The sequence below is a fragment of the Prionailurus bengalensis genome, chromosome D2 (genome assembly GCF_016509475.1).
Source record: "Prionailurus bengalensis isolate Pbe53 chromosome D2, Fcat_Pben_1.1_paternal_pri, whole genome shotgun sequence".
Classification (NCBI taxonomy): Eukaryota; Metazoa; Chordata; class Mammalia; order Carnivora; family Felidae; genus Prionailurus; species Prionailurus bengalensis.
Window position 1 is genome coordinate 87082707 of NC_057351.1, and position 16286 is coordinate 87098992.

A 16286-nucleotide genomic window follows, 5' to 3' on the forward strand; every position below is an offset into this window, starting at 1 on the left:
GGCTGGGCATGGGCTGGGCACCCTGGGGTGGTGGCAGGGGCAGGCATGGAGGCCAAAACTGAGAGGCTATTCCAGCGGTCTGTTCGCGAGGGCTCTTGGCCCTGAGTTTGGAACTATCTTCGAGTGGACATCCAGGGGCCGCTGGGATGTCCTCACACCCAAGTGTGTCTCATCTGCTCTGGGAAGTGTCTAATCAGACTTGCTCTGGGGTCAAGAATCATGCCTCGTCCAACATTAACGGAGCATCTATTGGGTCTAAGGCACCAAAACACAGAGCCAACACCAAATCCTTCCTTGACCAAAGCTGGCCACAAAAGCCGGCTCGTATGCAAACACTCGGACTAAGCAAGCTTCCAGCGGGGGTGACATCACTCACTGAACAAGACCAATGACGACAAACTTTTAAACGAAGGAAGGATAGCAGTGTGGCCTCAGCCCCACGGGGTCTTCGCCCCCGCCCCCGTCGGCTCCTCCCCTCAGCTGCTCCCCAGCCCCTCCCCCGGCCCCTCCCTCCCAGCCCCAGCTCCTGCCCCCTCCTCCCCCCTCGGCTCCTCCCCCCGCCCCTCTCCCTCAGCTCCTCCCACCCCGCCCTGCCACTCCCCCTCAGCTCCTCCCCTGACCTCCCCGTGGCCCCTCGACCCCGCGCACCCTGGTCCGTCTCCTCCGAGCAGCAGTCTGACCAAGGAGCCGGGAAGTGTCCACTAGGCGCCTTCAGGCTGCAACGGCCAAAGCTGAGTGAGCCGCATCAAAGCCTGTCCGTCACCCAAACTGCTCGCACCTCTTCCTCGAGTAGACCGTGTGTCCTCAGACTCAGGACCGCTCCCCAGCTGTGGGATTATCTTTACCCTCCCAATCGGCGCCTCAGTCCCCACCCCTGACCCCTGGCCCAGGGGCGCAGCCACCGCGGAGCCAGGTGACAGAGCCCACATGCACCCCCGTGAGGTCCCTGCAGCCGGTGGGGGCGCACGGGGCACCTGCGCTGGGCGGCGGGTGAAGGGCGTCTCCAGCCCTCGGCAGGGGAAAGCGCGGCCAGGGGGAGCCCGCGGGCAGGGGGCTCAGCTCTGTGGGCTCGGAGCCTGGAGCGGCCCGCCTGCCACCCTCTGCCTCCTTCTGAGGCCTGGGTGCTGCCAGCTGGCCCCCACCGCACAGCTGCCAGCTGGCTTCTGCAGCTCCAGCCACCGCCACCCACCCCACCCTGGCTGCTGCCCTGAGCTTCCCAGAACCCCCAGAAGTGGGGAGCGGCACCCACAAGTCTGCTTGACTTGGGTGGCTTCAAGGATCAGCATTTTGCCCCAGGTGAGGCCGGCCAGCACCCACCTGGCTGCCAGCTTGAGGCCTATTTCTTTGGTGACTCAGATGGCCCTCCAATGCTTGGGTATCACGTGCCAGGGCCCAGGGTCACAGTGACCTGACCTGGGCACAGAATGCTGGGAATCCGTGCCCCAGTGCCTGCTCGGACTTGGCAGGCCTTGCCACAACACCTGCCTCGTTCACGCGAGAATTTGGGGAGTACCCGCCTTGCACCTGGCGGGGGGGGGGGGGGGGGCTGTGGGGGTGGGGCTGGCCACATGTGGAAACCCACAAGCCTGGCCAGTAGCACCTGCTCTCCTACCGGGGCTCTGGCCCAGAGCTCTGCTGGGAGCCGGGCGAGGACCACGTCCACCAGGGTAGTGAGACTGCCACCCACCCTCCCGTGGAAAAGGTGGTAGGGCGTGCTGTCTGGCCCTTTGCCGGGCTGTTCGCCAACCACAGGCCCCAGGTTGGGGCAAGGCTCACCCCGGTGCTGCGCAAAGTCCAGCCACTGGACCACAAATGGGGCGACGGAGGGGTTAATCAGGAGGCAGCAGGACCGCCAAATTGTGGGGAGGGGCTGTGTGGCGTCTCTTACGCCCCCAGGCTGGCTGGGAAGGTGTGGATGAAGCTGTAATCCTGCGTCCGCACAAGCATCCAGGAGACCCTCACTCAAGCGAGGAGGCAAGGCCAGACCCCAAGCTGCCCAGACGGGTCCCCGCCGGATCTCCTGCCCCCTCACTTCTGTCTCCCCTCCCCCCCCCCCAACAACCGCGCGCCTCCGCAGCCGCCACCCCCGGCGGGGACTGCGGCAGCCGCGCCCCTGGGCGGCGGGGGGAGGAAAGGGGGGGGGGGCGGGCGGAGGGTCCACGTCCCACCCAGAACCCTCCTGGGAGTGGGCCACGGCCCTCGACCTCGGGGCCCCAGGTGGGCGCAGACCCAGGCAGCAGCCTGCGGTGGCGTCGCTGAGGACGCCGGCCACACGAGAGGCCCCGCCCCAAACGGTGCCGGCCGCGCACAGGCCGCCGGCTCCGTGCAGCTGCAGAAGCAGCCAGCGTCCCCGAGGAACAGAGTCCCCGAGAGCGCGCAGACCCCAGTCGCGCCCAAGCGCCCGCCAAAGTGAGCCCGGCCTGGCGAGTGCCGGGCCCCCCGGTTCCTCCCGGACACCCCGTCCCCCGCTCGGGTGACACTGCGGCAGGCGCGCGGGCGGCGCGCCGAGGGCGGGGCCGCGGGGGGCGGGCGCGTTGCCATGGCGGCTGGGCGCGCGTAGCCGGAGCCGGAGCCGGAGTCCAAACCGAAGCCCGAGCCCGGCCGCGCGCGGAGCCGGAGTCCAAACCGGAGCCCGAGCCCGGCCGCGCGCGGAGCCGGGCGCAGGGCCCGCGGGAAGGCCCAGGCCGGACGGGCGCGGCGGGGCAGGGGCGCCGGCCGGAGCGCGAGGCCCCAGCGCTGGCCGAGTCCGAGGCGCCCCCCGCGCGTCCGCACGATGCAGGCCATGGACGCGGCCGTGGCGGATTTGTACGAGGAGGACGGCAAGGACCTAGCGGGCTACGACTTCGAGCCGCTCCCCACTCTGCCGGAGGACGAGGTGAGCCCGGGCGCGGTGGGCCCCGCCTCCCCCCACCTGCTCCTAGGGAGAGTCCGAGGGAGCGTGCCCCCGCTCCCAGGACCCCTGCCCCTGGCCCAGGTCTTGGAGGCCGCTCTCAGCAACGCCCCGTCGGCCTTAACATTTTCGCTTTGAGAGGACAGGACCCTTGGAATGTCAGCCCCACGGGACAGCAGTGGGTGGGTGGTCACTGAAGAAGTTGGGTCCTTCCGCGGTGAGGGTGGGGGCTCCTGATTATAAACGTTGGATGGATGAGTGTGGGGTGGGGCGTCGTGAGCGGGAGGGTGTGGAGCACTGTCCTCCTCCCTGCCGGCACCCTAGGAGGTCAGTGGGAGGCACTGGCCAGCAGAGCGCAATCAGGCCGGCCTGCTCAGGAGCTGGGGGGGGGGGGGCGGGGGAGCCCCCGGGACTGAGGGCTGCTGCCTGCACACAGAACAGCAGAGGCCTCCGCCCAGCATCCGGAGTCCCGAAGCATCCCCCCTCCCAAGGCTCAGAGGGACCAGCAGTCTCTGCCACATAGAGCTTCTGGTCATTAACTGGACAGGTGCCCACAGAACCAATTTGCCTGCACTTCTTGCTTCCCCACAGCACCCGCAGGCTGAGGCCTGGGGCCAAATCAACAAGCCGGGTCCCTCCATGTGATAGGTGGCCCCCCGAGAAGGCAGCCACTCCCAGGAAGACCCAAGGCTCTGGGGTCTTGGCAAAGGAGGGCCTTCCAAGCCTCCAAGCAGGCAGATGCCCCAATCCCTGGGCTTCTATGCTCACTGTGGAGGGATCCTGGCATCATGCAACCATCCACGGAACGGGCTGTAACCGGCATGTTGCTGATGAGGACCCTCCAGTGCCCACGTGGGCGAGACTGGTAGCCAAGAGTTAGACACGGCCACCACCCTCCTAGAGCAGATAAGGGGGTTCCTAAGGACCTAGCCACAGCCCCTAGGGCCCTCTGCCTTCTGCCTGCCATCCCCCCACACACACTTTTGCAAGAAGGCTGGCTGTTAAGGGCAGGGTTCATGACATGGTGGCCCTGTCCTTCTGGGGAGCTGAGCCTGCCGTGGGAACACCGTGGCTGGCCTGCCAAGAGCCGCTGAGGCCGGACCCGAGGGTTGGTGTGCCCCCCCCCCCCCGCCATGGTGGCCTGGATTTGGTGAGAGACAAGGCTGCAGAGAGGGAAAGCTAGAGAATAAATAAACCTCTGGGCATTTCCATGGCTTTGATGCAAAAAGAAAGGGTGCGCCCAGCCCACAGCCTTCAAAATCTCCCCCAGAGGACACGTTTCAGTGTGTCTGTTAGAAGACTCACCTCCTAAGTCACCATCCAAAGCAGATGGAGAAAGTGGCTCTTTGCATCAGCGACCCCATCCTCTTAGGGCCTCCTTCGTGCCCTGTGGCACGACCAAACAAACAACAGCCGAGCCAGGATTCAGAGCCAGAGCCGGATCCCCGCCCACGGTCTGTATCCCCGTGGCCCTGCTGCCTTCGCTGGGTTGGAGGGTTCCCTGGTGCCCCTCTGGGTTGGAGCAGCCCCCTAGCTGTGCACAGGGCATACGGCTGCGGGGTTCCCATCGTCCTGTGACCGAGGCCTCCAGATGAAGTGGGATGCCACTGGGAAAGCTGGCATCCGTTGGGAAAGCTCAGATGAGCCCTTCAAACTTCTTTCACCTTTTGGGGGAGACAGGCACTGTCTTTGGGCATGCTCCCGTAAAATAGGAGGCCTGTCCAGCTCAAGCCTTGGAGCCAGACCGATGTCCTGGGCCTGTGAACACACCTGACCCAGACTTTATGCTTCCTGCATACATTCAACTCGGTTGGTGTTGAAGGGTTTCAGTCCCCATCAGAGTCGTGTGACTGCACCTGCTAACATTATGGCGTCAGGTTGCACCTGAAAAGCCATCCCGTGTAAGGTGAGGGGGTAGCCAGACTGCAACATCACCCATACTGACGGAAACCCCGGAAAGAGCCAGGACAGAGAAGACACGGGCATCTTCTCACCCATGGAGGGGTGGCGGGTGCCAGACCCAGGACATGGACAGACTGCACAAGACATGGGAATTACCATTTTTATAGCTGATTATAACAGCAGACTGCACGACAGGCCAGGACTCCCCACGAGCCCCAGGGAATGTCCTTCCCTGGTTGTAACCCCAAGGAAAATCCAAATGGCCAGTGAACACATGAAAAATGTTTGGCTTCATCAATATCAAGGAACGCAGAATACACCGCCGTGAACACCTGTCCGCGAGGGCTAGATGGCAAGAACTGAAAGACTGTACGGTGGCCACGTCAGCAGGGACAGGCATGGTGGCAGACCCCTTGCTGGTGGCAGTGTCCCAGCGCTTCCACTCTGGGTGTGTGCCCCGGAGGGTTCTCTCAGCTGCAAACCACCCAGGCCCGTGGTGAGCGGGCCTGAGGCCCTGGGGACTGTCACCCCACCTGTCCCGCTGCACTGGTCACAGCAAAGGTCAGGATGAGGGACCAGGCAGAGCAGCGGCTGCCGGAGGGGCAGATGCCAGGCCTTCTGGAGGCAGGTGATGTCGCCTTCAGGAGCCTCCAGGGGACAAGGACAGGGCAGACTTGGAGGTGAAGTTGGCACCGGGGCAGGGCATCTCCGGGTTTCTAGACTTCCCTGCGGTGTAGGGGGCTTTCCTATCCCTTCCGGGTTCTGTGAGCATCTCCCCAGCATCCATGCACTGGGCGCCAGGCTGGGCCCAGGGATGTGAAGGTGGGTGGGGGGCAGCCTGTGCTGCCTGGAGGCACCCACAGCTGTGGGTGCCCTGTGAAGAAGCAGATATTCCCACTGGGCCCTCCGGGTCCACGTGATGACCCCACCCAGACGACACAGAGCAGCAGGCGACTGGGGAGGTGAGGAGAGCTTCGTGCTGGGTGACAGTCCGGAGTTGGAGGGGGGTGCTTTAGGGCAAGCACCCCCAACGGGGTACTATGCAGACCTCCCCAGCTTCCTCCAAGCTGCCAGCAGGCCCCGAGATTGTCCACAAGTGTCCTCAGCAATGATTTGGGTTTCTGTTGGGGGTTCCCATCACGATGCTCCAGGGTTGAGAAAAGTAACATACGAGAGTATGTTTGAAATGGACAATAACCATCCACGGTCCCTGTGGGTCCCCACATAACCCCGACTCACAGGGTTATCTCTGATGGGGTGGGGGGGTCTTCGAGGCACAGAAGCTCCTGGATGGACCCACTTTGCTATAACCAGACAAGGGTGGTCAGGTGGGAAGCCAGCCCTGCCCTGTGGCTGGCGAGGGGCTTCCCTGGGGACCAGCCTCCCTGAGGAGCACTCCTCCTCCCAGCCTGGACAAGACAGGGTTTGTGTCTGCACAATCGCTAGGGAAGGACAGCTCACAGGCCTGCTCACAGCCGAGGCAGCACCTTGCTGGCCAACAGTGAGGGGTGGGGTTCCAGGCCCTGTGGGCTCTACTGGGTTTTGAAGAACCTCTGGGCCTGCGCTGAAGTCTGGGTCTGTACCCGAGAGGTAGAGCCACCAGAGGCTGCCCAGCAGCGACAAGGTCAGGTCACGCTGGCAATGGCAGGGGACAGCTGCGGTGTGGGAGGCCACGAACCCTCCGGCCTGTCACAGACCCTCACGGGTGCGGGTCTGTGGCTGCGCTGGACGGGGGACTACAGACAGGCATCAGTGGGAGCTGCGGCCGGTGTTTCTGTTCCCAGCCCGTCACCTCCTTCTGAAACGTTGCCGCGGCCAGTGGAGCCGTGAGTCCTGCCCTGGGGCCCGTGGTATCCGGATCCGGGCCCACCTGGCAGCAAGGCTCAGAGCCCACAGGACCTGGAGATGGGCACAGACGTGCAGGACGCCCACGTGGCTCTTGTCTGTCAAGGTGGCTGGGGGGCTGGTGGGGACGTGCGCTGAGGGAGCAGAGCGGCTGGCACGGGCTTCCCCGTCTCTCACCCCTGCCCGGCCCATTAGCCAAGCCTCAGCCCTTCTGCCCTCCTTGGGCCGTGGATTCAGGCAAGGGAGGGTCATTCCAACAGCCAGGGCCGGAGCAGGCGGAACGGAAGGGTGGGTGGCAGGCCCCAGAGGACAGGTGACCAGGGAGGCCATGGGTCAGGGTCCCCCAGCACTTGGTGACCCCCCCCGCCACCGTTCTGGTGTATCGGAACCAGCGGCACATCTCAGCCCCGCCCTGGAACCGTGTGTCAGCTGAATCGTGCCTTCCCGTTGCAACAGCTGGGCTTTGGAGGGGCTGAGGGCATCTTGTCCGCGAGTGGCAGCTTCCGCCGTGTGCCGGAAGCAATGACCCACGGAATCCACCCCGTAAAGTCGCACAGAGAATCCGCCCCCCACCGTTTAGATGCTCCCACCGTGAACAGGCACTGGGGGTTAGGGGCCTCCCCGCTCACGGGGCATCTTCCAGCTGGGCGGGGGGCCCTCGACCCGAACAGGAAGTCAGGCTCTGGGCCGTGAGATGCCCCCGGGGAGCACCCGACCTGGGCTCCCTTCTCCCGGCGGCACATTCAGTCAACACCCGCACAAGCTGGTGCCTGCAGCCTGTGCAGACACCGCGAGCACAGCGTCAACAAGGTGCCTGCGGTGGGGACCGGCTCACGCTCGCACCGTGGGCTTCGTTCTCCTCAGGAGCGTAAACCCAGGCTTTGGGTTGTTGGTTAGCTTGTGTCTACTTGTGTGGTCACGTGCATGTGCGTGTGCACGCGTGTGTGCTGTGTGTGCACGTACACACTGCCAAGACGCCTCTTTAACGAGGCCCCACGAGCATCACTGGGCTCTCCTGCGTCCTGGGGAGCCCACGTGCTGCAGCGAGGGCCCTAGACTGAGCCAGATCAGACAGACCTTTCATCCGTGGACCTCAGAGGCTGGGAAATTCAGATTTTCCGGTTTGCCAGCCTCCTCCACGCCCGAGTCTAATCCTGTGCTCTGCTTTGTGCCCTCGTTCTCCTTTGAAAACTCCCAAACCACCTTCATCACAGGGCTGCACGCATTTCTGGAACCTGGCTGGCAGCTCTGACTTGGATGTGGGTGAACCCCGTGGCCCCGTCTTCTTGAACCAGCTTCCGATGGGCTGGCTGCCCTTCCCTCATCCATCTACCCCACAGAAAGAGCTGGAAGGGCCCGGGGAGTGACGTGGAGGCCTGTGCTGAGCTCTGAGGAGGAAGCAGATGGTGGGATGTGCCAACTCACGTGGGCACAGGCAGCCCAGGCCCGGGTCCCCTCCTGTCACCCACACTGCTGAACCCCAGAGGTTTGGCCAAGGTGCCCATGGGGGCCAGTCCCTGATTTTTCTTTCTTCTTTCTTCCTTTCTTTCTTTCTTTCTTTCTTTCTTTCTTTTTCTTTCTTTGTTTCTTTCTTTCTCTTTCTTTCCCCCTTTCTCTTTCTTTTTTGTTTTTCTTTCCTTTCTTCTTTCCTTTATTCTTTTTCTTTCTTTCTTTCTTTTTTTCTGTCTTTCTTTCTTTCCTTCTTTCTCTTTCTCTTTCTTGGCTTAAGCTCTTTGTCCCCTTTGTCTGTGGTTGTGGGGATTCCTTGCAATACAAACGGGGGAAATTCAAGGGCAGGAGCTAGGAGACTTTCCAGGCCTGGAGGGCTTGGCCACACGGGGAGAACACTCCGGTATGCTGGGAGGGGTGGCCAGCTGAGGCTGGAGAAGGAGGGGGCTCCGTCTCTCTTCTACACCATCTCCCCCACCCTCCACCTCCTCTCCTGACCCCACACACATGCTTCCCGCAGGCTCCAGCTCCCAGCCTGGCTCCCTGAGCTCCTCCCTCCCGAGGGCCAGTGGAACACAGTCCCACAGACGCACAGAGGTGACTAGGGCATTGAACAGCAGGCCAGATTAGGGCCTCGAGATCCAAGGTGTCTGACGTGTGGCAGTGTGTGTGTGCACACTCAGGGTGCACGTATGGGTCTGAGTGTGTGCATACAGGTATGTTGTGCACGTGTGAGGGTGTGTATAGCGTATGTGTGAATGTGTGTGGGGGTGTGTGACTCGGGATTGCACAAGTGTGCATTTAAGTGAAAGTATGGGTATCTGAGCGTGTGTGAGACTGTGTGGCATATGCCTGACCACTGAGGACACATCAACTCATTTTATGAGCGTGTTGGTACATGTGTGATTTGCATGTGTGCATGTGAGTGCACATGTTGGTGTAAACCCACGTGCGTGCGTGCACAAGGGAGGTGTGTGCGTGTCTGACAGCGTGCGGGTGTCCGACGTGCATACATTCGGAGTGCGTGTGTGCGTGCTGGTGACGTAGTCACAGCGGAGTCTAGTCGGATGTGAACGCTGAGCCCAGCACAGGGAGGCCTGGGGTCTGGCCTGCAAGAGAAAGCCCCTTGACCTGGGTCCTCCGTGCACTGCCTGGAGCACCTGCTCTGCTACGGGCTTCCCGCACACCGTGCATTTGTACACGTCGGCTCGTCTCCACCGGTGCCCACGTCTTGCTTATGACCTGAAAGCCCTCGGCGTGCCCACCGAGCCACGGGTGGTGAGCCTGTGGGCCGGGTGCCTCCACCAGGGGGCTGTGGGGCGGCCAGAAATTCTGGGACAAAGAACTAGGTCCCGACCGCAGGAGTAACACCTGTTCCCAATGATATGCTGGTCATTTTGCCAAATACTCTGTGGCTTCTGGCCACAGGGGACAGTGGGCTGGGTGACATTCTGGGTTTGTTGTTTTTCCTTAAAAAGCCTTTGCCTACAACCCTGCTTCTGACGTAAAGTGAAACGTCGCCGCGTGCTGTCTGCTTCCCTGGAATCGGTCTCGACGTGGGGGTGCCGGGCCTTCCCTGGGGAGGGGGCCCTATGGCGGCCTGGGCCCGTCCCCGGACCCGTCTCAGCCGCGGCCTGTCTTGGCAGGAGAACGTGTCCCTGGCCGACATCCTGTCGCTGCGGGACAGCGGCCTCAGCGAGCAGGAAGCGTGGGCCGTGTGCCTGGAGTGCAGCCTGTCCATGAGGAGCGTTGCCCACGCGGCCATCTTCCAGACCCTCTGCATCACGCCCGACACCCTGGCTTTCAACACCAGCGGGAACGTGTGCTTCATGGAGCTGCTCAGCGGTGAGCCTGGGGCGGGGCGGCAGGGGTGGGCCGCGGAAGGTAGCTTTGGGGCACAGTGTGGACACGGGCGGCCTGGGCTGGCCCGGAGCAACAGAGCCCAGGCCTCCCTGGTCCCCTGGTGGGATCTCCAGCCCCGAGGACCGCTGAGGGAGAAGGAGGCGGGAGGGCCCTCGTGCACGGTTCACGTGGTCCCCGCAGGGACGAGCCGGGGGCTGCCAGCTCCGAGGCATCCGGTCCTGCTGGCCCACAGGGAGTGCACGTGCAGAGGGCATCGTAGCGGGCACAGGAGGCCACCTGACATCTGCCTCCAGTGTTCCCGTGGCCTCCCCTCCCCGCCACTGTGCTCTTGGGACCGTTTCCCCACACTTAACAGTGAAGAGTGAGGTTTTCCCTCTCAACCGCTGTTTCCTCAGGGACGCGGGGACAGAAGGGGGTCGGGAGAGAGCCATCGGCCCCCAGGAAGCAGGAGGCGACGCGCCTCCCTCCGGGCTGGCGGGTCTCTCTTCACCCTGGGCATTGTGGGCGTGTGACCAGAGCCTTCTCTCTTCCGTCCCCAGATGACCCCGAGGGTGCCTTTGTTCCCCCGGAGTTCGATGTGACCGGGAACACCTTTGAGGTGGGTGGCCAGGCCGCTGGGGCTGAGGCACCTCTGTGCAGGGTCGGGGGGCTTTCTTGGGACACCCACCTTTGTCAGACTCAGGGTCCCGATGGGGCAGCTCAGCTCTGGTGATGGCTTGCTGTCTGGATGTGCGCTTGTCATGACAGCTGTAGAGTATGTCTCCCGAGTGCGAATTTACTAGATTTAACTTGCTAAAAGCGTCTGGAACTGGCAGTGGCGGCTGGCGGGGAGTCACAGTTTCTCGGGGAGAATTAGCGGAGGGTGGGTCGTGGCACCCAGAGGAAACACGTGGCCTCTGAAGCATCAGTCCCCAGCGGGAGCAGCAGCCACAGCAGGCTGCTGTGGGCCAGCATCACCAAGGCCCCCCGGCCCCCCCCCCCGATCCTTAGAATGGACCCCGGGGCCCTGCTGTGTGCAGGTGCGGGAGATCCGGGTCGGGCACAAAGGAAGGGCTGGAGAGCCCAGCTTTCTGCAGAGCCCTGGCCCCTAAGACAGTGGAGAAAACGAAATCACTTGTTAACAAGTAAGTGTTTAGTTACAAACTCAAAACTGTAGATGAAAACACATTAGCTTAGTGACATTAGGTTACGTTTTCACCCCCAAACGAGAGTTTTAGGATTGGCTCCTCCTATGCTCAATTTTCCTTTAAAATAAGCTGGAACCCAGCCCCTCGCTGAGAGGCCCTTGTCCCAGCTCCGCTGGCAGCAGGACGCAGGCCCGAGTCGCTGGTGGGTCAGGTCCCTGGCTTCCCTGAAGGGTCAGCACCAGGCCCGCGTGCCCTTCTGTTTGTGGCCGTTCCCGTCCCTGGTCTGTGCACAGGCTCCTGCCTTTTCACTGCATCTTTAATGTTTATTTTATTTTATTTTATTTTATTTTATTTTATTTTGAGAGATAGATAGAAAGAAGGAACAGGGGAGGGGCAGAGAAAGAGGGAGACACAGAATCAGAAGCAGCTCTAGACTCTGAGGTGTCAGCACAGAGCCTGACGCGGGGCTCGAACGCACGGACTTCGAGGTCATGACCTGAGCTGGAGTCAGATGCTGAACTGACTGAGCCCCCCGGGCGCCCCTTCACTGCATCTTTCGAACCGGACCGGACACGACACTAAAGCCCAGAAAGTAGTGATGTCCTCCGCCCCCGCCCCCGCTCCGCCGGCCGGGCTCCTGCACGCCTTCCGTGTCCCCTCGCGGTTCTGTGCCTAAAAGCGGTATCTTTCCGTTCGCGCTGTTTTTAACGTTCTAAAACGAGCATCAGCTGCGATGCGTGCCATCCTCTGGAACTTCCTTTTACGCACTTCCGCGAAGACTCGTCGGACCACGCGCGCTGTCGTTGTCACCCCTGTGAAGCAGCGAGCCTCTCCGCCCGCGCTGCGCCTTCTCCGTGGGTCCGGGCCGCAGCTCCTCCGGGGCCTGAGCCCAGCGACGCGGCGGCCACATGTGCGCTCCGGCCGCCCGCGGGCCCGCCTCCTCGTGCTTTTCTTCAGAGTCTCACCGTCTTGCCGGGACCGTAAAGGTCTCGTCTGTAACTTGTCTTCACACCGTCTTTAAGGCAGCGAGCGGCTCTCAGCCTCTCTGGCTCTCGGGACCCCTTTACGCCCCTGCAAATCTCAGAGCAGCCAGAGCCAGAGAGCTTCTGTTTGTGCGGGTTACGCCTACCGGTCCGTGGTGTAGACCAGGGCTGAGACGTGGGAAGCGGTTACCTAGTAATTCACTTAAAAATAGCATTTAACCGCTGCCTGTTGACACACAGGACGTATTTCTATTAGCAATAGCAGCATTTTCCCAAGAAAACAGTGAGAAGAGTGGGGCTGTTTCACACATCTGCAAGCCCCGTGGCGCCCTGCTCTGTGGAAGCCAGCGTGGTTTCCACGGCAGCGTGCGGCCTGTCGCGATGGCACCGCGGGTGTACCCCGGAGGGTCCAGGGTGCGCTCGGACCACACGACACGGAGGCGGCAAAGAGCATGACCCAGTCACCCTGAAAACCGTTCGCCCCAGGAGGGGCCCCTTGCAGGTCTCCTGCCTTAGTGTAATCTCCTCTCAGCCTCAATATAGTCAAATTTATTCATGTTTTCTCTCATTGTTAGTACTTGTTGTACCCTTAAGAAACCTCGCCACCCCCAAGGTCTAACAGGGACGTGCTCATAATTTCTACATAATTGACTTCTTTCTGTAGCTGAGGTAAGGGCCCAGTTTCATGCGTTTCCCTGTGGATACCCGCTCCTGGACCTGCCAACCCCGATGCTGGCCACAGCGGCTGTGCACCCAGCTCTGGACAGCAGGGTGGGCTTCCCGGCTCCGTGCTCCCGGCCCCTGCCCCAGACCCAGCCCTCCCGGCTGGGCACCCGCTCCTGTTGTTTTTCAAGTGTTCTGACTCTGCTCAGCCTTCACTCTTGCACGTCAATCTGAGAATTAGCTGTCAGGGTCCACAAAATCCTCTGCTGAATCAAGGGCGTCTGGGGGGCTCAGTCGGTTGGGTGTCCAACTCTTGGTTTCGGCTCAGGTCACGATCTCGCTGTTCGTGGGATCAAGCCCCACGTTGGGCTCTGTGATGACAGCACGGAGCCTGCTTGGGATTCTCTCTCCCTCTCTCTCTACCACCCCCCCCCCACTCTCTCTCTCTCAAAATAAATAAATAAACATTAAAAAAACACCTCTATTGAATCTGTCCATCACTTTGGGGAGAATTCAGTCATTATAAGTTCTTCTCCATGAACACTTCTTCCTTTTCATTTATTTAGATCTCAGTAACATTTTTTCACTGTAGGAGTCTTGAATATCACTTATTAGTTTATGCTCTGGAACTGGATATTTTCTGCTTCTATTCTAAATTGAGGGTCATCTTGTCATTGCGTTTTTCTGCTTGTTTGTTGCTAGTCTTTGGAAACGCAATTCACTTATTATCTCAATCTTGTGTCCATCCACCTTGCTAAACTCTTTCGTTATTTCCCATAACTTACAGATTCTTTAGCTTTTCTGTCTAACTGACCAGGTCACCAGCCTGTGCAAAGGTTTTGCATCACGTCTCCCTTCTCATCCTGCTCTGTGCCCACAGGAGCCGCAGCAAGGTGCCAGGTAGCACAGTGTAGCGGGCCCGCATCCTGCCTCAGGGACACGGGGCTCAGAAAGTGCTGTTTCTCCCCTTCTGGGGGGAAAAGCCAGGGTGGCGTTTGCTACGTGCCTGCCCTCTGTGCCATGTCCTATCACGAATGTACCTTAGGTTTTACGAAAATGTTTCTGCACCCTTTGAACTGATCATTGAGATTTTTAATACTTACGCATTTATTTTCTAATGTCAATTCATCCTTTCCTGCTTAGAGAAACCAGGCCAGCTGTCTTATCTTCTTGGTGCACTGTCGCATTGGATCTGCTGGTGCTTACTCTGGGGTTTTGTGCCGTTTCCGACTGGTACTGGGGGCAGGGCCCTCTCAGTTTGTGCGAGCGCCCCTGCCCCTGCCTGGGAGAGTTTATGTAACGACAGGGCGCACTGCTCCTGGAGGGCTGGTCCCACTTACTTATGGGGCCACCTGTTCCCTTTGAAGGAAGTTCTTTCAGTGCTGCTCAATTTTTAACAGTTACAGGGTCCATCTGTTTTGTATTTCTCATTGAATCAGCTCTCTGGTAAGCTGAATATTTCTGAAATGTACCCATTTTTAATTGTTTTTTAAGTCATCGGCGTTTGGTTGTAGATAGTGTCCCTTCTTAGTCCCTGCACTGTCTGTGGGACACTGGATAATTTAAATTCTCTTCCCTTGCACTTGTCAGTCGCACTGGGGGGTTTTACTTTGTTAGTTCTTTCAAAGAGCCCACTTTATACCACATGATCTTTCCCGATGTGGTTTCATTTTCTTTTTCGACTGATTCTGCTCTACTTTCCATTCTTTCTTCCTTGTTTTGAGTTTGGTAAGTATTCCTTCCCTAAAATAAGTTGGACACTCAGCTCGTCTGTCTTCAGCCTATCTTCCTTTCTAATATGAACATTTATATCCAAGGCTATAAATTTCCCTCAAAACATGGGTTTAGCTGCATCCTGCAAGCTTTGCCTTGTAGCATCTGCAGTATTTTCTACTTCTAAGTATTTCTTTTAATTCCCACTGGGATTTCTTCTTTAGCCTATGAGTTGTTTGGCAACAAGAACGGGTTGAGTTTTTTCTGCCTTTTTTTGAGGTGTAATACACATACAGAAACACACATGTCACAAGCATGGCAGCACCCTATGGGGTGCAGGGCCAGGTGGGTCCATGATAGAGTCCACAACCCAGCCTGTCCACAGTGACAAGCAGGGTTCCCAAGTCTTAAATGCTTCACATCTCTAGAATCTTCCTATAATGAAAAGTCTTGTTTTCTGAGTTATCTTAATTCCCAATGGGCGATGGGTGATTTTCTTTGTTTTTCCGTCCATGGAGCAAACAATCCTTCTTACATGACACGTGAAAGGGGCCTGCAGAGTACACTGATGCCTTGGTCCCAGTGTTTGCATGGACCCATGCATCCCCCATCAGCCCTGTGAATCCAGGGTCTCTGTTCTACTCCTGTATTAGCTTCATGCTGGTGCCTGTTCCTGGGGCTGTCAGAACATCCCTAAGCATCACATCTGGAGACCCCAGGAATAACTGCACGTGTCACGTGGGCTCGTCAGGTCTGCCCAGGCACCTGTTCCTGCCTGCGTCCTGGGGTGGCAACCCCCTGGCCACAGGAAGCACGGTGGCAAAAGTGTTTTCTTAGCACCACTGCTGCTGTTGACACCAAGACGCCTCTGGCCCTGACCTCTGTGTCTCTGCACTATCGCACGGGTGCAGCCCGTTGGACCACTTGCTGGCCATGTCAAGACTGAGTCCATCCTCTTGCCCACCGCACGCCTTCCAGACCTCTAGTTGGCACAGCTCATGCTGCTGCCCACCAGCCCCTGCCGGCCTGGTCTTGCCCCCACATCCGCCCCAGAGAGAGGACAAAGATAGGTAGCAGTCCTCAAGTCCTCATACTGAATTCCCCCTTGTGACCCTACCCCACCACCCACCCACTGCTGGGCTGACCCTTCAGTCTCCCTAAAACCCAAGATGCATGGAAGCTGGCCCTCCTGGGACCATCCTCTGAACATCTCAACCCTTGCTCAGGAAACCCCAGAGATGAGCTAGTTTCCAAAAGCTAAAACTATGACCCATGGCCAACATTCAAGGCCTGCCCCAGGCAAGCCCCCGACTGCTACAGGAGTCTTCTCTGGACCTTATCACCCTGAGTATGTTCGGGTTCCAGTGGAGCCTAGCCAGGATGACCTCAACATCCGCCACCCACTATTACTGCCCACTGCCATTTGTCCACAGACATGTATGTCAGGCCTCACAGTGAACAGAACAGATGGGCTCCTGCCTCATGGGAGTCATGGTCTTTCACAGGGGATAGACTTGATGTAGGCAGTGGGCTGGGTCCTGAGAGAGGAGAATGGGGCCTTTCAAGGAGATGACAGGGTCCCCAGCCAGGTCAAAAGTCCCTGGAGGCCACTCTATGAGAAAGTGATATTCAGGTTGGAACCTGAAGGGTGAGTAGGGTTCACCAGATTGAGACCTGGGAGGGGCTTCCAAGACCGAAGGAAATGTGCAAAAATGCTTGAGTGGCAAAGATGCTGATATTGGCCAGCATGTCGTGGACAGCGTCATCCAACAACCAATAAGAAGTTTATTTGCTGAGTTATTGTCAAACTAAAAGATATGGAATGATGGATGAGTGGATGGATGGATGTTT

At 59.4% G+C, this 16286-nt stretch overlaps 1 protein-coding gene across 1 annotated transcript in view; it reads left to right on the top strand.

Moving 5' to 3' along the window:
• Window positions 1-2677: 2677 nt before the first annotated feature.
• KNDC1 (kinase non-catalytic C-lobe domain containing 1) overlaps window positions 2678-16286 on the top strand; it is a 65416-nt gene continuing 51807 nt past the window's right edge. Inside the window, exons 1-3 of the mRNA XM_043597952.1 lie at window positions 2678-2875; window positions 9733-9931; window positions 10489-10547. Of these exons, the coding sequence (XP_043453887.1) occupies window positions 2774-2875; window positions 9733-9931; window positions 10489-10547 (360 nt within the window). The 5' untranslated portion in view covers window positions 2678-2773. The remainder of the gene's footprint in view (window positions 2876-9732; window positions 9932-10488; window positions 10548-16286) is intronic.